This window comes from Lissotriton helveticus, chromosome 6 (assembly GCF_964261635.1).
Source record: "Lissotriton helveticus chromosome 6, aLisHel1.1, whole genome shotgun sequence".
In the NCBI taxonomy this organism is placed as follows: Eukaryota; Metazoa; Chordata; class Amphibia; order Caudata; family Salamandridae; genus Lissotriton; species Lissotriton helveticus.
The window spans coordinates 1,893,192,797-1,893,218,394 of NC_136067.1; the positions used below are offsets into that span (position 1 = coordinate 1,893,192,797).

General features: G+C 42.9%; 1 protein-coding gene across 3 annotated transcripts in view; it reads right to left on the reverse strand.

The window, feature by feature from the left end:
* Nucleotides 1-2,195: 2,195 nt before the first annotated feature.
* The window catches only part of TP53BP2 (tumor protein p53 binding protein 2), a 273,982-nt gene continuing 250,579 nt past the window's right edge, over nt 2,196-25,598 (reverse strand). For all 3 annotated transcript variants that reach the window (XM_078649843.1, XM_078649842.1, XM_078649844.1), the window contains exons 14-18: nt 21,801-21,938; nt 16,592-16,725; nt 13,210-13,376; nt 6,721-6,920; nt 2,196-2,894 (exon numbers count right to left, since the gene is read on the reverse strand). In XM_078649843.1, the coding sequence (XP_078505969.1) occupies nt 2,853-2,894; nt 6,721-6,920; nt 13,210-13,376; nt 16,592-16,725; nt 21,801-21,938 (681 nt within the window). In that variant the 3' untranslated portion in view covers nt 2,196-2,852. The remainder of the gene's footprint in view (nt 2,895-6,720; nt 6,921-13,209; nt 13,377-16,591; nt 16,726-21,800; nt 21,939-25,598) is intronic.

Sequence of the window (25,598 nt, forward strand, 5' to 3'; positions counted from 1 at the left end):
AGATTTAAATATGTGCAAATAGCAAGTTGGGCTCAGACCTTTCAAGGACAGTCCACACGGAGTAGAAATCTACCTATAGGAGCTGTAAGTGAGTTAGAGGCGGGTCTGGTCAATAAACCCCCTGCAAAAAAGGAGATCTCACTCTGGTATAAAATAATCTTAGAGGAAACCGACGGAAAGTTCTGTCTCCCATCACAACTATGGGGCGAGTTGATGCCGGGGAAGGATGTGGAGGAACTGTGGGGAGCCTCGTGCGGGGTGCTCTGGGACTTGGTCAAACCAGCTTGGCTGCGAAGAAATCATTTATTCACCATGCATAGGGCCTACTATTCCCCGCAGAGGCTGTCGAAGTTTTCCTTGACGGGACCGGTCTCCTGCACAAGATGTGGCTTGGAGGCGGCATCTGATGTGCATATGTTTTTTGAATGCCCGCAAATCGCTGCTTTCTGGAACTCTATAGGCGAAAAACTGTCCTCATGTCTGGGTCGTCCAATATCTATAGATTTGGGTCTTGTTATTTTTGGCCTGAGTGAAAAATCCCGCTCTGCTGCCTCGAACCTTTTGTTTTTCTCTGTGTTGGTGGCCCGCAGGGAAATCTATAGGCATTGGAAGGATGCTTTGCCTCCCTCTTTTTATGAATGGCGCTCCGCAATGCTCCGAATATCTAAATTAGACCTGGCAAGGGGAGGAAATCAGGAAAGGAGAGCTTTCTGGTACCAGCTGGACTGGTGTCGTTGAGCCTGGGTTCCCCCCCCCCCCCCCCCCCCCCCTACCCCCCCCCCCCCCCCAGGTCCAATGATTACGCATTCATGGTTCACCCTTGGGTTGGTCCAGAACGAAGATATATTCAAGGGAGCCTAAATAGGCCAGACACTATCTTTTGGCGGTCTTAGCCGGGAGGTCGAAGGATTGTGGCCTGCCAGTAGGTGTTGTTGGGATACTGTGGCGTTAATTCCACCAAATTATTCCTGCCAGCGGATGCTGAGACATCACCAGGCACTGCCTACCTTCTTGCTTTGTGGAGAGATTGCTAGTCGATGGATTGGAGCCATGGCGCGAATGAGGATAAATTTTTTTTTTTTTTTTAAAAATAACCGATCACATATCCCACTCTTTAAAACCACATCCCTCCAACCACGCAAAGCAGACCGATTATTCTCTTACTCAGCGTAATTAACCCCCAAATTGTCTATACGTATTACAACTTTGGTCCACTCCTTAAGCACAGAAGATAGCAGCAACATGTTTAGAACGTTCTTCTGAATGTCACAGAAGACACCAAAAACCTTCTCAAGCAGGGCACTCAATAAACATGCACTTTATCACCCACATGTAACAAATAGAACAGCTTCTTACGGAACCATTTTTACACTCTTTTGTGCCTCGTTAGTTGTTCGAGGCACTACACAGATGCTACAAAACACAACTATAAAGAAAATGATGAAAGTCGGTGATTCAGAGACCAGATGGTAGTTTGGAGATATTTTCCCAGATTTTGCCGCTGAGAATCTGCTTTTGATGATCCGAGTTTGAAGTGGCTGAGCAGCCTCTTATTTCTTATCATGGTGAATTCTGGGAGAAAAGGCTGGAAAAAGAACACCTGCGAAACAGCAGAAAAATGCACTAATCTTACACAGATCAGACGGTACATTAAAATCACACATGAAAAAGAGTTTTCCGACTTGGAAAGCGACTGCTATGGTGGAGGATGCTGCTCAGTGAGATGACAAGAATGAGATGCCTAACTGATGCTTCAAGGCACGATGGAGAAAGACCGCCCCAATTTTTATTCAAAGAAACAGTGTTGGTTTTCCCACTCAGCTTGAATAGTTTAAAACCAGTGAAAGATGTCCTATCTTGCCTTTTCCTCTACCGTTTTAAAACATATTTAAATTGTAAGATTTTATGTCATATGTAATTCAAAAATGATTTTCATGGCATCTGCTTACAGCAATAGAGAAAAATAGAATATTGCGTTCCGCGGGCCGTTTTCTTTAACTGAATGCATTTTCAAATAAAAAATCTTTTTTTTTAAAGTGTTCAGGGGATCCCACACATGTATGTAGACATTCAATGAGCAATGGATATCAGAGAGAATCCCTTGATGGAGAATAAAGTTTCCAATTTTTGTCAAATCTGTGACTCTACTGAGAACCCAAGTTCTGGAAAATAAGGCATCCATTGAAATCAAAGGATATGATTTGTACATTATTTTATTATAAGTTTAAAAGTCTACACAATGTTTATATACTATAGCTTTTTTTTAAAAAAAAATGAAAACAAAAATAAATACAAAAACTTTTTTAACAAAGTTACAGAAATATTCTAAAGCTACGTAAATCGGTAGTGTGAATCATAAAACAAACATACTTAAAATTCCTGTAAAGCACCAACGCATTTAGAATATTATTCTTTACAAAAGAGATTTTGCTCCATTATTATACAATACACTATCCAAAATTAATTTTCTCATTTCAGGGATTCAACCATCCATCTCAATTTAGTAACAGAAATCCGCAGACATGAGCTCTTTGATGTCTCCTCAATCGGTTTCACTACTATGTTCACTTTGAAAATTAGAAACTGCAGAGACTCTTAAGGCAGGCGCAACTGGCTTCTTGTTGAGCTAGTCACAGTATTCACTTCGAGTTAATCATTACCGCAGAGACTAGGAGGACCGGTGGCGAGATGGAAAAGATAGGTTTACTGGTCCAAATGTGATGGTCCAGTCTTTGACTGGATAAGCAAATTCACTTGTTCCTTCATGTGCTTTCAACCCACATTCGTTACTGTCTCAGAAGCAGAGTACTTTCGCCATCATTCCTGCTTCATATCCAGGTATCTTCATTTGTCTATGCCAACGTTCTGTGCCTTGGCTTAATCCTTGGATAAAGCTGTGGACACAAATTAATAAAATGAAAAGTCTTTAAAAAACGCATACAATAACACAGTTACATCATGCAAGTGGCGAAGTTATTTATTGCAAATGACGCAAATATGCTAATAACTCAAAATTACATACAGCAAGGGGTATGTTATTCATAGCAAAAGTGCATGTAAATCTCATACTCCTCACTACTGAAAGACAGTTGCATGTCAAACAAAATCATAAGTCGATGAAAAGTCAGCTAAATTGTGCTGCAACTAGCAGACTAACCCGAAGGTTCATCAACAGTACCATATTAGTCAAGGATGGATATGTTGTATAGCCACTCGCGTATAGAGTATTGAATGAAACCAGAAGAAAGATGCTCAGGACTTTTCGGAGTCTGTTGTTAAACCTGGTTACTACTCTACCTTCCACCTATCGCGGTAGAACTGCAGGTAAGTGCAAGTAAAACAAGTAACAAGTAAAACAGTTATAGCAGGTACTTCTTTATAGCATTACAATAGACCTTAGAAAAGCTGTGAGCACAACGTTGCCAAAATTCTACTTAACTTAGCCCTGACTGTTCTTCCATATTGGCACCAAGAGTCCCTCTCAAGTAGTTTGAGAATTTTTGTAGGACATTTGCAAAAGTATGAAATGATAGTGCTGTCAGTGGAAGTGTGTCGTGCAAAGGGCTAACTTGCCATGCCTATCAAGTTCGATGACATACTTTTTTAATGAGTTATTCGAACGTTTTCAAAGGTATACAAAGTCAGAACAAGCAAACAGAAGTTGTGTGAAATACACACAGGCTGTACAATAGATCAAGTCAGTTAATTTGTTATCTCTTGTGCTTTGTCCACAAACTCCGACACTACCAACAAACAAGGAACTGGTCTCATCTTCAACTATAAATGAGAATCTTAGCCATAAACACTCTGAGCACCAAGAATGCCCCTTTAGCATTTAGCTCTGTCGGTAGGGAAAATTGAACAGTCCAAGCCTTGCATAGGGAGGTGATGTGGGGTACAGACCCAGAACTCAGCAAAGTGGATAACTTCAGTCAATAAACCATTATCAAACACGTGTTTTTCTCTGGGGCTGGGACAGCAAAGAGTGCTCTCTTTGCTCTCAGGCATCCTTCGACTTCCCTTTTGGATAAATTCAGTGATCCAGGAGTTGGATGTCCTGGTGGTCCACTAGCTTCGGCAGGCAATGAGGCTCTACATAGTCCGGGGTATTAGTGAAGAGGCAGTATAAACATAACTGCAGAGGAAGAGTGCAGAAGAGGGTAGTGCAACTCCCTCAGAGCCCCACGGTGTACGCTGCCATCACTTTTTCAAGGTACAAAGGCTGGAACTGTGCTCATAGACTACCATCCAGCAATTTAGGACTTCACTGCTGCTCCTAGAAACGGTGCCACGACTATTTCTTTGCAACCTAATGCCCACCACAATCTCATTCAAAGGGCTCAGCATTGCTGTAAAGGACAGCAAGCAAGAACCCTACCCAAAGAATGCTCATTCTCGTTTGATGCATTGACCATGCCCCTAGCTTTCTATTTGGGAACCTGTGTTACTATCTAAAGATTCTCACAACTGGATACAGAGTAACACATTTTGTACAAATTGGTGTATTTGGGCTGTTAAAGGGAATGAAACTAATCTGACAATGTACATTTTGTCATAAAAAGAGTGGCAAGAAAGGAGAGACTGATCATGCATGACGTGCTCTAGTTAATGGGTTGTCCGCTAGAAAAGACCACTGTAGATGATTATGAAGGTCAATATAAGCTTAAACCCAATGCTTGGGTCTCTCTATGGAGAGCGGATATTCATGATAAATCTTTAGTATATGTTTTGGTTTTACTTGCATCAGTAGCAAAAACCACTGCAATAGTAAATGAACTGTCCTTCTGGCTGTGTTGGTTTTCCCTTTTGTACAAGGAAGACCAGAGCAAAAAATAATAGAAATACTATTCTCTGACAAAACACTCTTTGGGGGCACACGCAGATGCCCCTTAGCAAACTAAGCTCAATTTCATGACAGTTCAGAAATGTAGTTGGGGGGGGGGTAAGGGGGGGACACACATTTCAGACAGTATTCTAGCTTGAGAGAAGAACATTAAGGATGCTGCAAATGGTGTCCTAGAACTAGAGTCTACAACTTCAAATAGAGCATCTACTGATAGGTCAAAGCCCCACTAATGCTGTAGAAAGAGCACTTTTTTCCCCATCAATTGAAAGAAGACTGATTTACATATTAAGGTACTTCGAGCTCACACAACACTTCCTATAAGTATTAACAAAATAGAGCGGAATTGTAAGTTCTTACTATGGGATAACATTTGGCTCAAATCATATTGAAAGTGAATGGCAGAAGCTGCTGCTGCTGGTGGTCCCTATCTGCATGAATAGCTTTGCAACGCAGAGCCTACTAAATCAGCCCAGATGTCAATGTTCAACTCATACCAATCTACATGTACCACAATAAAACCTGGTTTACTTAGGATTAACAGTCGATGTTCTTTTGTTCTCCGCTTTCCACAAAAATGTCAGTTTAAAGAAAAAGCTCCGACAGCGAGTACAATGAAGTCTCAGTGTGCTCTATGTCTACTTGCACCTTTCGGATTCCCCAAACTAGATTTCACACGAATGCTACATGAATCCTTGGTCAACAAGTGACATAAGATCTTGGAAAACTAGGCCAAGGGCCTCATTTTGAATAGAAGAACAGAATTCCCTTCACATAATGAGTACCATGCCACAGTGATGCCTGATGCATCTTTTCCGGTTTGGGAGATCAATCCCTCCCCTATTTGTCTGGCTGTGTGAGTTACACGGAATACATTTCCTATACACGCTTTGGACACAACCATTCATTTTATTTGAAGTTCTTTCTACCGACAGACATATCAGCTCTCTTGCAACCTAACCACGAATACCCCAAAGTACCCCACCAAGAAACAAAGGAGCAACAAGCATTTGGCCAAGGCTGATTGGATTGCATAACGCTCTTTTAATTCCTAAGTCATGTAATTTTCTGAACATCTTTTCAATGGCAACCTGTACCAAGGGTAAAAAACACCACAAGATTTGCACACAAGAAAGACTCAAAGTGTTTAAACATGGTCATACAAGTGGTAGTGCTCCAATGTATTCCAGCTGTTGTGAGGGAGAAACTCAATATTCTACTATATGGGTGGGCTGAAAGGTGCATTAAATGTTTTCAATTCAACATCTGTTCTGTTAGTTATAATTGTTTGTTGACCTGCTTAGTTCTGAACTGGTGAAATGGCAATATCTGAAGCATATCTTTCAGCTGTATTTCTGAAAACAGCCTTGTTTTAACAATGTAGCTGAAAATGTTTCACATTCTCTTAAAGGATGGTAATCATGCCTATTGAAACGTAGAAGAATGCATAAAAAGCAGCTGGTTGGATGCCATAAAAGGCAATACATTGAATGATTGGGCTATCTTGAATATATCCTAGAACAGTGCTTTACAAACGTTATAGATCCACAGCCCAATTTTAAGTCCAACAAACGTTCGCACCAACAAGCCTTAAAAGACACAGGTTGGGTGGGGGAGGCATTTTTTTAATGTACAGCATAGTTCAGTAGCACGCTGTCATTCGCAGAAGCACATCTTCCACTGAAATGGCCACTGCACAGATATATGTTGCGGATTTAGCATATGTTACAAATTCTAGAAATTCTATTATTGCAAACTTCTTGTGTGACAGAAAAGGTGCAAAAGAACAAAGGATTAAGCAAAGTATCGGGTAGCGCTAATGATTTAGACAATAAAGCTCCAGTAGGAACTGAGCAGCATTACTGAGCTGTACATACCCCAAGCAGGTTGCGTGGTGCATATCCTTCTTTGTCATTTAAGCGTGCCCACCACCACTCAATCTCATCCTCGTCTTCTCTTCGCAGGATGGTCATGCAGTCACCTTCCCTCATGGACAGCTCATCCTCATTCTGAGCTTCATAATCCCAAAGCGCGTAAATCACTCCCCTGTTCATGATTCCCATCTTTTCTTGTACACCTGCGAAAACAAATAGAGGCTGAAACTCAATTATTTCACCAGACAACAAATATCAATTTAAAGACTTGTGTTAATGATGGTGAACAAACTTCTTTGTTACACTTGTGTTTGCAAATGTTATCAATTTATGAAAAACACTGGCCATGGACCAGCTAACATTTCATGGGTGTACTTTTCCTCAAAAATGCCAAGGCCATTTCAAATTAACTAAAACAAAGCACACATAATACTTAATGCAAAGTGAATTTTGTGAAAATGGTTCATTACATATGATGGAAGGCTGTTTATGAGTTTATAGCTAACTCTAAGCGATAAAGTAACTAAATAAAAGGGCAGTGTCTAAACAGCCAGCACTTCCTGCGCAAAGTGAAAGAGCAATAAACAACTGTAGAATTTGCAATGTTTAAATAGAGGATGTGAAAAGAGATCCCCTGAAGCATGTGAAAGGTTTTATCTGGTTTTTGTCGATCATATCTGTAAGGTTTAGCAATGGGAACATGTGCAATTCTGCTAATATTAGTGTATTTTAATTACACATATATATATATATCGTGAAAAGCAATTGGTAACCAATTGCTAATTCTTCAGGCGGAATTTGTGACATGCCAAGGTTGACAAGGAGTTTTATAAAGGATCTCAACCATTTTTGCAAAAATAATAGATATGCTTAAATATACATGACCTAAACAGCTGCAAGCAAAACTGCAGCTATTGTTATATGTAATAAAAAATATAGATATCCAAAACTCGGTTTACAAAAACATATCCCACTGGCTTGAATTCTTCATATCAAAGGGAAATTGACTAATCAGTGGAAGTTGTCTCAATCTTACAAAAACTTCATACGTTATACTGTCTCAGGGTGTCCCAAAGGTCACCAATAGCAGTTTCAAGAGAAAAATTACTGTCTAGAGGAGTCTGGGTGGACAAGCTGACTGCTCTTGTCAGGCGTCTGAACGCCAGACTCTGTCTTTGTCCGGCAGTGAGGGACAAAAGTAATGGCAGGATCTCAGAGAAGTACCAGTGACTGGACTGCTGGACAATCTTTAGAGGGTCCTCTTGCAGCGCATATGCCTCCACCAGACTGAGATAGTAGAAAAAAGCATAGCCCCAACTGCACCTTAGTGGCACAAGATGGTACACTTCTGAGCTGTCGGACGTGTGCGCTGCCAGCTTCGCTACAGGGAAGATTCATGTGCAAACTTCCAGTCCCATCACCATGCGACTATAACTGGAGCTGGTGAGAGCAACAGCACATGGTACTAACATCATGGCTGAGGCAGAGACTGCATGGAAGAGATGGCAAGTTCTCTGTGAACGACAACAGTGAGATCTTTCCTATTCACATAGCAGGGAAAATGCAGAGAACAGAAAAACAACAGCAAAGACTGGTGCTACTGAAACAAATGACAGCTGTGACGGATTTGGTGAATGGTCAGAGAGGTTATGGGTGCTCTGGGACCCACAAAGAAGAAACTATAGAAAGTGGAGAAATCCACATCACCTATGAGTCCAAATTCGAACTGATGAAGTTCAGCATGAGAGGAGTAGAGGCTAAGGTGACAACACTGTAATCTAAAGTGGGTAGCCTAGAGACTGAGTTCCAAAGAGCCAAATGCACTGGTTATTGCTATGTGCTTCTATATTAGGAGGATCTGGGTAACATCAGGAGTGCAGCCACAACTTGTGAACTGGGCTTGTTTGTTTAGAATCACCTATGTTTGCATGAGGACGGGGGTGGCAGGGCACAAGCATACCAGCTTTCTTCAAAGGCAATGGCAAATGGCAGTGCCATCACTGTTACTCTTTGGTATCCTGACCTGAATGAGACTCCTCTGGGTAAAGTGGCTTTAGCTCCAAGCAAATTCATACTCCACCTCCCAGATTTCAATCTGTTGGTTCTCCAAAAGCGATCCAACTACAGGAGATGCTGAAATAAATCCTGAAGGGTGTTCATACTAGGTTATTGAATTCTGTAACACTAAAAGCTTGGAATGAAAATAAGGTATTTGTTTTTCCCCTGTGTGGAGGTGGCATTCTTACGTGGACAGACTTTGAGAGTAAAATTTGGACCCACTGGACTGACACAGGTGTGTAGAACATGGCTTCACTGTTTGAATCACTAGTTATCACCAGATTGCAGACATGAATGTGGGTGAGAGCTTTTGGAGATATTTAAGAAGATAATGGCTATTCTATGGAGCTACTCCATGTTGTTCTATTGTTTCCCTAAATTGAGAGTCAGTCAGTTCAGACAGGTAGGCTGATCCTCTGTCCATAGTTACAATGCAATACATGGGATCCAGTTGCAGTGTCCCTGTAGACGCCAGTACATTCACTAACAGATTTTCGAAAAGGTATTTACCATGTGAAAGCACCCTACTTAAAGGTATTGCTACAAAAACAATAAACCAATATTTGTTGTGACTCACATGCTCAGGCTCTGGTGCTCTATCCCATTAACCTATGGGAACTGTGACCACCTAGTGTACAAGGGTCGCACACAAAGGCCCCATTCTGCCATCTTGACAAGTCCCCACACATCCACATTTGTAAGGCAGACTTGTGATAAGGCTAGTTAAGACAAATGCATAGGGAATGAATCATACGAACTGGCCATAGTAGAGAGACTAAGATTATCTGATTGAGCAGTAACACAACTCTACTGTAGCATTATGCACGGCGCTCCTTGTACCAAATTATGAAACACATTAAAGTGATAATCTCCGAGTATGCAACAATGAAATTTCCAGTATGGCTTCAAGAGAGAAACCAACCAAACACTGAATCACTATTAAATTAGGAACCACTGCAGCAATGTGTACAAGAGATGTAAGTAGCTCACAAAGCCACTCCACATAGTTCCCAATCTGAGTAAAAGCACACATACAGCTGCACAGATCTCTAGGGGCAATAAACACAAGTACTGCAGTAATATTCATAAACGTTGCCCATCTGTGGCATTTAAACCAATTGTAAAGAAAAGCAATGTAGAAATTCTCACGTACTTTGTTCAAGCGCATTCAATGAAGCTTCAGGGAAACAGATTTTGTTGGTAACCATACTTGGATTCATTCAAGTCAATATCCTGAAAATCCGGCAAGGATGTGCTCCTCCTCAAACTACGATGGGCAGCCCTTAATTCCATTAACGAACTTAACAGATACTCTGACATATGGTATGTCTGGAAGACATTGTAGTGGTTGCGAACACATGGCTTCCGGCTCAGACCTACAGTATGTAGCCAGACAAACTTGAACTGACCGGTCAAATTCTCCCTTTTGACAGGTATAAAAAGCGGATGTTAAAAATTAAAGGAGTCACCCTTCAATGCACCTTGCTGCCCACAAGGTAGGGTGCATAATATTCAAGAGTGGAACATGTGTAACACAAGAGATGGCATGTTCCCCTGGTGACTAGGCCTAAAACTAAAAGTCGAAGTATAGATTATACACTTCAAACTATAACTTTTTACTTGTGCCAGCTACAGACTCCATTCAAAGACTTATTTTTATATTTACTAAAACTCCAATCTATTGGTAAAGTCAGATGTCTATTAAATAGATGAGAAATTTAACTTTTAGAAAGTTACCTTTACCCTGCTTAAAGTTGTTGGGAGACTAATTTGTACTAGCTCTTCAGCAACTTCATAGCCAGTGCTTGTTCTGAATCAGGTGTGAAAGAGGTGTGAAAACTGCTCCCAGAATGAGACAATGCATGGAAGTGGAAGGTATGTTACTGCCTTGGCAGGAAGACCAGATGTCGTGGGCCCAACACCTTAATTTACTTAATAGAGGCCTTCCGAGGCACAAGTAAACGTTAAGGCAACACCTAGAAAGACGCCAGATTTTGTCCCCTTAATCAGGTTGACTAAAAAAAACTGTAGTGGAAAGCAACCCCAAGACCTAGTTTCAAGTGACCACGGAGGAGGGGACTGCTCATTACCCTGACCACACTTCTGGGTGGGTACACAGGCTCTTCACCAGTGGAAAACTTTTTCTCCATTTTGGATTTTGAGAGTAACATGCACTGGGTATAGTAAGTAACAGGACCTACTGAAAACGTGGGTAGCGTTGTCTCCAAGTACTTTTACGCTATTGGTTAGAGAGTGTCTGGGAGACAACCACAGGCTTGTGAACCCTGGGAAGCTGTACACTCACCCATTCTTCCTGAGAAAACTTATGGGACCTGCGAAAGAACAGTAGAGGACAGGACCTTCTGTCTGTGAATGGAGACGAACCCTTAAAGACTGGTCCTTCTCCCTTTTGTACCCAGGACAAAGAAGTAGACTTCAAGGGTCAGTTGACTGACCCCCTGTGTGGCTAAAGGGACACAAAAAGCTTACTACAATTCCCACTTGACATAGGAGCTGTAGATCGTATACTGTAGCATAGACTATACAGCAGTTGTGCCTTAGCGGTGGCTACCTGTATCAGTTGCAGCAGTTTGAAACAGTGTTTTTAGTACAGCTTGGCCCACACACTAGCATGTTTTGCTTGCACATCCACACATTCATGTTTAGTGAATGTGTGTGGTGTTTACCATGTTGCTGCTTTACAAATGTCATCCATGGGGATATTCCCCAAGAATGCCATAGATGCCACAATTTTGGGTGTGGAATGCACTTTTTGGGGAATTGATCATGTACGCTTTGCTTTTTGATAGCATACTTGAGTGGTTTTAACAATCCACCTGGCAATTCCAGATTTTGATATAGGATTGCCCTTATGTGGTGGTGAGAAAGCTACAAAAAGTTGTTTAGTTTTTCGGAAACTTTTTGTTCTTTCAGTATAGTAAAGGAGCTCTGTTAACGTCAAGCTTATGAAGAGCCGGTTCTGCTACTGAGTCCGGTTGAGGAAAGAAGACTGGGAGCTCAACCGACTGGTAAAGGTGAAATGGAGAGACTACTTTAGGTAGGAATTCACGGTTTGTCCTAAGAACCACTTTGTTGTGATGTATTTGTAAAAATGGTTCTTGTATGGTTAATGCCTGGAGTTCACTAACTCTCCTGGGAGATGTGATAGCCAAAAGGAAGGCTACTTTCCATGTGAGGAATTGTAACTCACATCTGCGTAAAGGTTCAAAAGAGGGACCCAGGAGCCTGGTAACGACAATGTTTAGATTCAAGATAGGAGAGGGTGGAATTGTGGGAGGAATTATCCTTTTGAGACCTTCCATGAATGCTTTAATGGCAGGAACCCTAAACAATGACAACTGTAGTCAGTTTTGTAGGTAAGCTGCTATGGCAGCAAGATGTAATCTTATGGATGTGCATGCTAGATTACATCTTTGTATATGCAAGAGATAACAATTGATGTTTTGAATGGAAGGATCTAACGGATTGATTATGTTATATTGCAGTAAACCACAAATCTTTTCCATTTAGCTGCATAGCAAGTTCAAGTAGTAGGACGTCTAGCCTCCTTGATAACATTCATGCAGTCTGGTGGGAGGTTGAGGTATCCAAACTCTAAGACTGCAGGAGCCAGATCGCTAGGTTCAGTTGCGCTGGATCTGGATGCCTTATGTCTCCATGGTTCTGTGTGAGAAGCTTTTGGGAAAGGTATAGCAATGGCACATTTAAGAAGGGACTTGCATGTGGCCAGAGAGATGCCAATTGGGGGTACAAAGGTACAGTTTTGGGAAAGAATACAGGCTCTAGTAACCTGATTGGCAGGAACCCAGGGCACATCAAGTCAAAGTGCATCACAAATCTGGCAGGGGGGGGGGGGTCTACTGCAACAGAAACCCAGTTTCCTACATACATGCCATGCTGTGTAGAGTGATTAAAATGTAGAGTTAAAGCAATATTTCAAGGTAATATGAGCTTTCCTATACATCTTCTGCTTAAGCCTCAAGGCATAAATCCAAATTAAGAGGAGCCGATTTATAGAGAGGTAATTTAAAAAGAGCATTCACAACACTATTCACTGAAAAATGCCTACGTCAGACATCTGCGATTATCTTAAGGTCAGTTGTTCGAATTTGGACAAGCCACACCGCCATTCTTCTGAGGTCATTAAACTGGGTACGGAATATTCACTCACGTTTTGAGAAAGCAGTTATTGCTTCGCAAGGGGCATGGAAAGCACTTTAAAAATAACACTATACCATTACATGGGTGCTAGCACATTTAATTTAGAGCACTTGCATTTGGTAGTGGTGTGGTATTAAGTGCTATATGAAAAACAAGTTAACTCCCCTAGACCAGCACAAAATACAGCAGAAAAAAGAAAGGCTCAAAGGCAAACAAGGTGCCGGCTTAGATAAGAAGGATGATCACACATACCATACAAAAACTGAGAGCACTGAGTGTAACCTTCCTCCATCTCCTCACACTTATCAGCTGCAGTCTGTAAGTCACTGTATGTCATGGCGAAAACAGCTGCTCCGGATTCCACCAAGAACTTGCAAACTTGGACATTATTGCAAGAGGCAGCACAGTGTAGAGGGGTCCTAAAAGTTTGGAAGGAGAGAGGAAATTGATTCAGTTTAGCATATCATTAATTAAGATGAAGCAAATTTAAAACCACAATTGTTTTCAGAATCAACCCATCCTTTGATCTTGCACAATACAATTCTGCAACAATTGTTTAGACGTGACCAATAAACCACAATGACATCAACGACTACGGTAAAAAAAATAAACTCTTGGAATGATTTGATGCTAGAAAGAAATCTATTAAACAACTGCTGTGACAGCTAGAAGCCCCGACAAATGTTATTCAGCACTAGGATCCCTACATTTCGTAACAGTTTAAGGAAAAATAATCTTTAGGATTGTGAAATGCAGATTACTTTTGAAGACTAGGACTAAGCTCTTAAACCTATAATACTAGAAAGATTCCCTGTACCCCTTGTTCCTGCTATTTTGTAGCAAGACTGCAACTTTTCTGGTGGACTGTGGCTACTTCTTCAAAAGCTGGTAAAAATCAAATCTGAATACAGAAGGTCCTGAATGTGTGTGTCCTACCCGTCAGGCCATGCGTGTACCAACTTGTGAATGATAAAGGGGCTGCCTTGTAAATGGGTGTAAGATGGTGCAGATAACCGTGGCGGTAGGATGTCCTCTGTAGGCGCCAGCTCTCTGCTGCCACCGCCAGGACACTTTGAACGTCATGAGGATGCAGTGTCGAATTGGGAAAGTAAAAGCAACCCTGGCAAAAATGATCAAACGAGACAGATTCATAGCTCTCCTCGCTCTATCTCCCTCTTTCCATTCATCCGTTCTCTATCTCTCCTTCCCGCCTCTCACTCTTCTCCTGCTATGATTTTTATTCTCTCCACCACCTTCCCACCGGTCTTTCTCTCAACCATGAGACTGCTGCAATAAACCTTGGGGAGCTTGGGAAAGTGATAGAGGCAGCAGCAGCGGCCCCTGGCTTTCTAAAGCAGCATCCAGAGGATCCAGGCCACCGGGGAAATGCCCACCTGAATAAAAGACCAATCCGATCCGGTGAGACTGCGGAGTATCTCTCCAGTCCTAATAGGGTTGAAGAGCTTGTGTCTAGGCAGTGACGATAGCATGATTGTCAGTATAATATATAAGAGAAGGAATTTGAGGGCAGATGCAAAAGAATTAAACAGAAACAGAATTGCATGTGTGAGTACATGGGAGCATTGTACAGCTTTTTATAATTATTACACGTTATATTTCACATTGAGGCTACTGTACATTAATACAAAATTTCAGATTATGATTTTTTTTAAGTGTCATATCTGTTCCTCCTTTTTTGGTGTAAATCGGTTTACTGAAAGGTAAAAACAATGCTGGGATAATTTGGATATCAAAAAAAAAAAACTTACAAAAAGGGCACGCCACTACCTTTCAGTGGTCCTTTTCCTAGCAGAAGAGCGGATTCAGTTGGTGAAAAGACTGCGTAGGTCAGTTTTAATGTTTTGTAAAGCGTATTCCTTTGGGTATTTGAGACCAGGGTGCAGCAGGATATTGCTTGCATCTTTATTCAGTTGTTTTAGGTGCTCACTGAACAGCACATTTATATGTACAGTAAGCAGATGATGGTAGCACGTACTAAACAAAGTCTTAACAGCAGTGAAGTGCATACTCACTGAGGCTGTGTTTGTTAGGACAATGTTCAGAGGTATGTCAAAATTGTGCTGTTGTAAGGTGGTGTGCAGTCTTGACTGGCAATACTGCCAACAACACACCATACACAGTATCTGCTGTATTGTTTGTATGTACAGTTCTAATAGTTCTGTTGAGTGTGGTTTATGGGAGGTTATGTTCTTGTTTAATGCTGCTGGTACCTATGGCAGCCACACAAGGTGTGGTGAGTGCATATGCCAGGTTCTGTTCTCAGTTTACTGATGGACTAACGTGGAGCATCTAAAGTAAAAAAGCTCACAAGTCTTGGCAAACAAAGGAAAAACAATTATTCCATTAAGATTCGTCTTGCTGGAAATCATGATGAGCTGGAGTCATTTACATGAAAACCTATACTGGGTAGAAGAACTGAATATATTATATCAAGAAGAAAACCCCTGGCCACATCTGGTACAAAGATAGTCCTCAAAGGAATAATACATACAAAAGAAGTTGTCCGAAACTGTTCAAAGTCATGTTAAATCACTTGCAGCACTGATTAAGGCCTGGAATTCTGAAAGTTTTGGAGGTACAGGAGATGGATGATCTCAGCAAAACAATATATACAAAACAAGCTTTCAAATGTTAACTGAACTTTTGTCTCTGTAAAGTTAATCTGGCACTCTCCAGCATTCAAAGAATGTCCCAGTATTCTGAACCAAGGATTTGGAGATACTGGAGTGTAAAAGAAACCAATAAATCTGTGCAAAGGAGCGCACAGTAAAAGCTCCATCAACAAGACTTCTATTTTGACATATGGGTTAGATGCAAAAATTAATCATCACTTTTGGCATTAGATACACTAATTGTAATTAACTTAAAACCATAAAAGGGGCATAATCGTGATGGGAGTTTGGCATCCATCAAGAATTAATGTTGCGGATCTGGTACCGTAAACAGAACAAAAAACCCTGCGGCTATGAGAATTCAAAGCATGAATTAAGATGCAGGGTTTGGCATATGAAGTAGACCGTTCACTCTCTCTTACTGATTCCCGGAAGGTATGAAGTGTATAGCCTACTTCATGAGGAAGCACTGTGTTCACACACAAACAGCATTTAAAGATGAACATTTGCTCTCAGCTAAGGAAAAAAAAAAGCACACTGCTTCTAGACTGGAGCCTCCTATAACAGGGAGGAAGCATGAGGCAGTGGTGCTTTAATAATCTTATAAATTCAGCACTCCAAGAATAAAAAAAATCAATGTGGTAGATCAGGTTAGGGAGCGCTACGCTTTGAAAGGGTACTTTTTTGACGAGAGTTCCCCTATATACCTCGTATATAAGATCGCTACAGCAACAAGGGGTCTCTAGACAAGTTGAACACTCATGTATGGCAAGTTACACTGGCATTGAGGTTGCATAATTTTATTAAACAATTGTTTTAAACTACGCCCTGAGGAACAAAATACTGAGTACTTCCTACACATCAAAAAAGGAAATAAAAAAACAAAGTGAGCACATATGAAGTAGTCCAAACTCCTGAGTACCCATTCCAAACAACAGAAATCAAACCAGATTTTGGGAGACATAAATGAGGATCACAAGAACAGTTTCAGCATTCCTTACCATCCATCACTGTCTGCTGCATTTACATTAACTCCGAACTGCACTAGAAACTTGACAATCTCAGTGTGTCCAGCGCACACAGCATTGTGAAGTGCCGTAATACCTTCATCGTTGGGCAGGCTCGGGTCTTCAACCTAAAGGAATAATACACAGCTAAAATTTAACAGATTCCTGGGCACAATGCAGTAATGATAAATCTTGGATTAGCAGACTGAGTCAAAGAATGAGAAATAATGCATGTTGAAGAGGATAACTGATTCACTAATGCTACGCGATGATGCAACTTTTGTGATCAAGCAGGTCTCAGAACCCTCTTTTTTTGGGAGCAGTTAAAGGAGCCTCTGCAGCCATAGCATTAAAACAGCAGTGGCTGGGATGTGGAATACTGTTTTGGGCACAACATCAGCTTATAGCATTAACTTACCATACATTAATATAAAGAGATCCATTTAATGAAATGTTTTCTAAACATCTCTTTACATACTTACAGATTTGGTAAAATTTTGACTCTGATAATAAATAAAATTCCCGCACAATATAAAACTTCATACCATCCTACTTTCCTACCACACACTACATAAAAATAAGCGTATCACCTAAGTCACAAACATGGAGAAGACAAAACTGTAGCTTGGTTCCATTTACATTTTGCCCAAACAAGAGTACCAGAAACTCAAAAATTTGCTTCATTCAAATTTTTATTCTGAGGAAAGATGGCATCCAATAAAATCTAACACCACCACAGAAGTAAGCATCTTGGGACGTCCATGATGTGGAGACTTTTGGTACAACATGATCAACAAACGCTCAATATATCCGGAGTGGAGATGATTGCAATATCAAACTAACAAAAAAACCTCAAGGGCTATTCAAATCAACAGTCAACAAAAGTGGGCGTGGCAAAATGGAATAACCATAGGTGAACAAGTGATGGACTTTTGCTTTTTAGATTTTATTTTGCTTTGATGTATGTTAATGACTTAAAAACCTTACTAAACTGATGTGTGTTTTTTATTTTTAATGGAGCATCACTAGGTCTCCCAGGTAATTTAATAACAGTTAAAGATTTGTAGGGCCCTGCATTTGCCACCTGGCGTAATGGACAAGGAGGGTGCAGTATAATAAGAGGCCCAGAAGTCTCAGAGCTGCTCTTACCGAGATCCAGGATTGAGGCTGAAACATCAGCATCATAATCCGAATGTTATGGACTCATTCCAGCAGAGGGAAGGCTCTGGCTCACACTGTATCCAGGGTAGCTCGAATGAAGGGAAGCCTTTGCAAAGGAGTCAGGTGTGACTTGGGCATGTTGATTGTGAACCCCAACGATGACAGAAGGTTCGCAGTCACCTGGACTTACTGTTGCTTTAACACGCAGACTCTGAGGTAGTGGAAAACTGGTATCTCTGTTCGCCACAGCAGGATAGCACCAACGCCATAACTTTTGTGTATACCTAAGCAGCACCGAGGAGAAGAGGAGCATGGCAAATAAAGTGCTCCTGGCCAACCTTAAACCACAAGTAACGTTTGTGGGACTGCAGGATCGGTGAATTAAAAACATTCGCCCTGCAGATAAAGGACTTCACCCATTTCCCCAAGTAAAGAGCAGACAGAATCTGAGGCCAGCATGAGCATTCTGAATTGGTCTTTCCGCAGGAAGGATTTAGAGGCCTCAGTCCTTTTTCGGCACAAAGAAGTAGCGAGATTAATACCTTTTCCTCTCTGTGTCCAGAATCCTCTCTGGAGAGTCACTCTTGCATCTCTTGTAACATAATGTACGGGTCTTTCACTGAAAGTCCCTCTGATATGGGGGGGAGGGGGTGGGATGGGAATGGTGGTGGTGGTGGGGGGATAAAGCAGGGCATAGCCATGTTGAATGATTTGTAGGGAGCATCGGCTGGCCATGATGGATCGCCACTGTAGGAGGAAGCGGTGAATCATGCTTCCCAATGGGTGTGTACCACTAAGGGCAAACTGAGGTGGCTTGGTGGCAGATGCTGCAGAGGAAAGGGGCTTAGCGGACTGGTGCACCTGCTGACCTGAGTGCTGTTACCCAGATCAAAGTTCCCGGCCTCAATACAACTGGGGAGACTGCTTCAGTGGTTGGGGAGACTGTTGTTGCCTAAATGCCAGCCTCCTGGAATAGCCTCTGAATTTTCTGAATTGAAACAGGAACTTTTTGGCAGGAGATGACAGACCCCAGGATCACACCGTGGCTTCCCTGTTTCTGAAACACTCCAAGGATCGGCTTTTTCACCAAAATGGTGTGAACCATCAAAGGACATATCCAGGAGAGAAGCTTGTACATCTCCAGAATATCGTGTGGCATACACCCACATGTGGTGGCAGAGCACCAGTGACAGCGGCACTTCAGACAATCAGTAGTATCTAGGTCAGCACAAATCACATACTTGGCTGCGTATTGTCCGTCAAATATTGTCTCAGCCAGAGAGACCTCAAGTGCTCCTGGGACAGCAGGCAAGATCTTGCTGGGCATGTGAATAGCGACCCAATAAACAAACAGCATTGACCGATCTCAATGCTAGGCTAGCAGGAAATAACATGTTTTACAAAAGCCTCAATCTTCTTGGAATCTCTCTCTGGAGGGGTCGTGGGGAATGAATTTGGGCTCACCTTTTTGGTTGAAGCTAAATCACCAGGCTCTCTGCAGTAGGCTATTTTGTGAAAAAATCGAAATCACCAGGTACAGGTCTGTGACCCCAGACCATCTGCCTATTCACTGGTGAGCAGGGATAGGGCTTTTACCAAGTGCCCTTAAAATGATCAGGTGAGAGCTACGGAGTTCAGGCTGCAAAGTTTTCATGAGGACAATTGTTTTGGTCTTAATTGTAGGCAGCGGCAAATCCAGCGAGTCAAACCCTGTTTCAAGGGAGGTATCAAGCCCACTGGCCTCTTGTTAGTCCATGTAAAGTTAGTCATTTGTATAGTAAGGGGAAGAAAACCATCCCCCTTCCCACCATCATAATCTCCCTCTTGGGATGTACCCTCTGCAGAGTCAGAATTAAAGAGAGAATGGAACCTCTGCTATTGCGCCCACCCTAGTTGAGGTACTTGGTTAGATTCAGGCGGTGTAACAACAGATTGCACCAGCTATTTAAGCAGGTTCTTTTGTAATCTCGTAGTCGAGATTAGGCTAAAGCCGGTTCAATGTCAGACATCAGAATCAACACAAAACCCTCTCTGGTGCCAGTAGTGTTGGCACTTGCGTCGGCATGGAATGTCTAAAGAACCGACCTGAGCCAGAGTGGAAGTCTATACCACATCAGTACAGGACCAGGAGCGGGGCCAAGAGGTCAAACAGCGCCAACCACAGATCCATCTGTAGTAACCAGACAGGAAGCCCTTGAGGGTCCTTGGAGCCCAGAGGCACGCCTGAGTGAGCTACAAGGGTGGCATGAATCTGCATTATGCCTTCTGTGAAAGGTTCAATCATCTGAGGCATCATCGATGGCCTGGAAAACTCAGGGCAGACCAGATTCAGTGGGGGAATTTGCTCTCTGGCTGAGAACCTAGAGGAACATTACCCAACCTTGTGATACCCTCTTTGGATACAGTAGCAAGATGGAGTAGAGTCCTGCTTCGCATTTTAGTGTTGGCATTTTAACTTAACAGAATCACAAGGTATGCTTCTTGCAGGATCGGCCTCAGAAACAAGATCAAAATCATGCCTGCGGTTTGAAAGCAGGAGTGTTATTTACACATGGGCCACGATTTGTTACGTTTGGCAACATACAGATTAGCTTCTTATTCTCACCCTGCACTGGATAAACGAGAGAGGAGGAAAAGTGTAAGCAAATATCCCCGACACCTTTGTCCATATTGCGCTCCCCGTTGACTGTGGTTGTGGGTATCTGAAGGTGAATCTTAGGCATTTTACGTCAATGGCTGAGGCTTCCTTTGTCAGAAGTACCCGCATAGGACTTGCAGGTGGAGTTCCCACTCATGCAGTTGGTGCGTCCTTAGGAGGTTCACAAAATCGTTGTCCACCCCAGGCACATGTTCTGCTAAAAACTGGATCTTGCTGCAGATTGCTCAGTGCCAGATCGCCTGTGCTAACACAAATAGCTGGTGGACTGATAGCCCCTGTAGTTACTATGCAATGCATGGTAGTCATGTTGTTGACTTAGCTGTCAGTCTCTAAGTATTCTCAGGGTCAAGAATTCAGTCTCTAAATGGGAAGGTTCAGACCCTTCAGTTGGCTCACATTTTCCTCGCTGGGAGATTGCATTGCTCCAAAGTCTTATCTTGGTGCATAGTAGAGTCTGAAGGTGGTGGAGGGCAGAAGGCTGGGAGTTTTTCTGCCCTGCTCGAGGCTAAACGCCCAACTCACACAGGAGGGGTGCCCTGTCTTAGCGTGGGGGAGCTTAACAGACCCGTATTTTGTCGCATGACTTTGCGGTGCTGGCGTAATACTGATGCCTCATGGTGTCTTCTCAGTTTAAGGCCCGCCTGGTTTTCAAGCAGAGGGTGCCTCAACTTGGTCTTCCCCCATGAAAGCACTCATGGAAAACATCACAGGCCTGGGTAAATCACTTAATATCCCTGTGCCAACAAAAAATGAATGTGTCCTTGTGTGTTGTAACTGGTGCTCATGTAAAGCGCATCAATACCTTTGGGTCAAGTCCACGCTATATAAAACTTCCCCAAAAAATGCTTTTCAGGGAAAAGCCATGTTTCGGCCTGAAGCAAGCATATACTAAAGTTTTAGCGATAGGAGTCAGGGATTGGTCTTCTGGCTGTATAGGCTCAAAAGCTGCTTTCTGCCTTGAGACCGATGATAATGATTATATAGCATCTTAAACGGTCTATTTGATATAGGCATAAATGGGACGACTACTGTATGCTGGAAGAAAAAATGCTGGATGTCTACAACTAACGGTCAGAAAGGTTGGGGATAGCCAGGTCGAATACAGAGACTAAGCCAGGTTCCTAGCAATTGCAGTCGATAAGGACATTTTGAGCTCCTTCAGGTCTCTACTAATGAATGCTCTAGATCGAAAGGCAATAAACTATTTTGAATGGTTCCTGACATACATATCCTAACTTTATTGCAGTTAAAAAGCTTCTCTGAGATTCTATGCCTCGTACATTCCCAACACTACATTTCACAGAACTTTATTAAGTGTTGCAGTGGCATTGTATCATTTAATAAGATGTTTTCAAATCAACCAAAGTCAGAGAAAATAAATACCTCATAGATAATTCTCTGCACAAGGTCATATTCTCCTTCTAAAGATGAATCCAGGAGCAACGCCAGAGGGTTGAATTTCACTCTCATGCCATGTGCAATCCTCTCAGAGCCATTTTTACGTAGATTCGTCCTCTTGCCCTACAAAACACCAAACAGGTTATAGGTTAAGCAGCATAACTATTAAACCAAGCAATAAAGAAAGGAAGAAAAGCATATGGTTCATTAAACTGTGGAGCCAAATTACCTTTAATTATTCACTCACGTCTCCAATTCATTTTCATGGGCGTATGCTTAAGATGTTAGGGATTTTGAATGGAAAAAGATAAAACTCTAAAGTTTGCTATCTATCTGCCAAATAAGTGTGAAGAATATTGACATGTGGTCTATATATACTTTGTTATAGTGGGTGTGAGACTTGGGTTTGGACTACACCTGGCTTGACACAAGAATGGGAGGGCAGGTGAGCTTATATTCATGTACATTCTAAAGTTCCACATAAGCAGAATTATTCTCCATATATTTACCATGAATTGCACATTTAGCCAGATTTTAGGTTTATATCATACACACATTTCATTCATATAAAGTTGGACTTTTATACTGTTGATTAGCATCTTCTGATGTTCAAAGACACACATACCGTTCATTAACAAAAGATTTTAAGTGCATGCATACATTTTTTATTTAGCAGATTAAGCCAAGAAACTGTAGAAGTTGTTAGACTATTAGTGCCTTAAAGAGAGCTCACTGGCCATGGCTGGGAGCATGGCACCCTTTCAAGATCTATCTCTTCACTTGTTACGGAAATCAGTAAATCTCACAGTCTGCAAACAGATGTGGAAAAAGCAAACATTTGATTTTTCTTATGCGGGAGAACAGGCCCTCAGAGTATTTTTCGCTGTCTTCAATGGCATAAGAATGGGAAAACCATCAACTGCACCAGTTGCATCGTCCTCCATCAGCTGTTATTGCTCACGGAGGAGGATCAAGGCAACTGATTGCTACTCTGGCCTCCCAGCGCATCCTTGAAGGTCACTTATGTAGGAAGGTGCCCCCTTTTTGACATGGTCATCCCCACTTTTTGCCTGGTATTTGATGCAATTTTGGCAGAAGTGCGCTGGGTTCCTGTTATCCAGGTCCCCAGCGTCAGATCTCTTTCCCTAAAACTGTACACTTGTTCCATCAATTGGCCATACCTTTACCACGCCTGTAGGTTCCTGGTAAATGGTAACACGGGTACTAAAGAGGGGCACTAAGGGCTGCAGCATGCACTACGCCACTCTAAGGGACCCCTAACCTAACTCGCGCAGACTGCCATTGCAGGCTGCGTGTCCTGGTGCATATAAAAGTGAAAACACGACACGGCACACATCCCTGTGTGCCATATCTACAGAGACTGCATGTAGTATAGGTAAGCCAGCCCTACAGCATGCCTTACTGTCCCACGGTAGGGTGAACTATACTACATGTGTGGATATATCTGCAGAAGCCGATGAACCCTGTGATGTCAAAGTCAACTCTTAAATGTCATGATGACTTCACTGAAATCTATGGCGTTTGGTACCAAACACCTTGTATTAATAAACCCACACAGATTCCGGTAGTGAATTTATTAATACATGCACCCAGAGTGCTCCTTTGAGGTGCGCCCTGAAAACCAACCAGCCTCTAGAGTGCTGAAAGACTGGTGCAGACCAGCCTGTCACCACAGACCAGTTTCTGGCTCCTGCAGGTGAAAGTGTACCCACTATCAGGGCAGAAACAATGCCTCCTCTCTGGCTGGAGGTGGTGTCACCTCCTCCAAGCAGGATGACTCAGTAATCATCCTATCAAGGCAGGAGACTTCAAAGGCCTCTACCGCCTTTGATATGGGAGTACAGCTTCCCCAGACGGAAAATACCAACCACCTGCCCTTGGCCAATTAGGCACCAGGACATGCGGGAAATTAGATATGCAGGGAAGCGTGGTGCCATACCAGGCCAGTCACAACCCTAAGGTGAGCTGTCTGATGTGCCCACCTTTAGGAAAATTTCGCCATCTTGGTGATGGCAGAATTAAGAAATCTAGGACAGGGCTATGCGCACTTCCCACAGGAAGTGGTCATATACGGGGTGTAGTGCCCCCGAGGGTAAGAAGCCCACTAGCTACCACCCTTCACACCCCTTAACGCCCCTAAATTTAGTATTTAGGGGAGCTCCTTGCACGAGGAAAGCAGATTCTACTGACCTGAAGAGAAAGACACCAAAAAGCAAGAACTGAGGAGCAGCAACTGACTTGGCGCCAACCCTGCCGGCCTCCCAGCTGTAATCGACAATTGCTCCAAAGAAAACTCATCCTGCAGGTGCTCTGCCTCCAAAAGCCTCAGAGGACTGCAAGCACTTCAAGAAGCAACTGGGATCTCTCATTGAGTAGCCGAGCTGCTACCCTGCAGGCACCCAAGAAGAACTGGGAGGACTCTGGATCTCCAAAAACACAACACCAGAAAGTACCACTGCACTAGTGCCACTGGTACCAGCAAGGTCCTGAGACCCTCCAAAGTTTAACCCTGCCTTGCTTTGCCAGACTGGACTTCCAGCCGCCAACTGGACACTTAGTGCAATTTATGAAGCGATAAAGTTATCCTACGGAGGAAAGACATACTGTATAAAGGTACTTTACAGAGACTTACTGACCAATCTCCTGGACTTAAGGTAAGTATTGGGCAAAGTCCAAGAAAGCACCAACAGGTCACCTTCGGAGGTACTGGGGCGGCCGGGTACAGAGGTCATTTTCAGCGTCGGGTGCCCAATGTCATCCTACGGGGGAAAAACATGTACTGCATTCGGATACTTCAGTGACGTACGGGACCAATCTCCTCTACTCACAATAAGTATGAGGGAAGGTCCAAGGTAGCACTAACAGGTCAGCTCTTAGCGCCACTGGGGAATCCAGGTGCAGGGGTGTGTTATGGTGTCAGGTGTCCCATTCACTTTAATGGGGAACAGTCTGGTTGCAAGCTGGGACTGGCAGACCAGTCAGGCTGAATAACAAGGGGACTAAGGTCTCATGATGCTCGGGGATACAGGGACACCTTCGGTCCTCTTCTCCTCAGGCCAGGGCGGCCGGTTGAAGAGGTGTTTTGAGGCATTGGGTTTTCATCATAGGAGACACTCACAGTAGAGGGGGGCTGCACAAAAAGGCTGCCGGCAGCATTGGCGAGTCCACTGAGGGCAAACCCAAGGTGGGCTTTGTCTATGGAGGGCCATGGGACCAAGCTGGCACCGTTAGCCCACTTCAACTCGAGCTAGGGGGCACGGGTGCATTCTGGTGCAGGTTTGCTGCGGTCCGGAGTGGTTACTGTTCTTTAGGAGTACCTGCAGGATGCAGGGAAGCTGCTCCGCTACTCCACTGGCGTTCCTGGGTCTTTGTTGAAGGCAGGCAGTCTAAGGATTTTGGAGGCACAGCAGCTGCAGAATGAGACTACTTTGCCACAAATTTGTAGGGGAACAGCAGACCGGTCCACAGGGTTGGCGCCTAGTAAGTTGTTTCTTCACAGTCCTTGCTTCGTGCAGCTCTTCTGTGTCCCTCTTCTTAGCTCAGCAAGAATCTCCAGTCCTGGTATCTGGGGGGGTCCCCTAAATACTCAATTTAGGGGCATTAAGATGAGTGAGGGCTAATAGCCAATGGGCTACTTACTCTTGGGGAGGAGCCATCAACCTGTCCCAGAGTTGTTAATTCCATCACACAGAAGATGGTGGAATTTTTAAATTCGTGTTCACTTCAGTCTGGTCACGCTAGAGGTGTGTCCAGCCTGGTAGA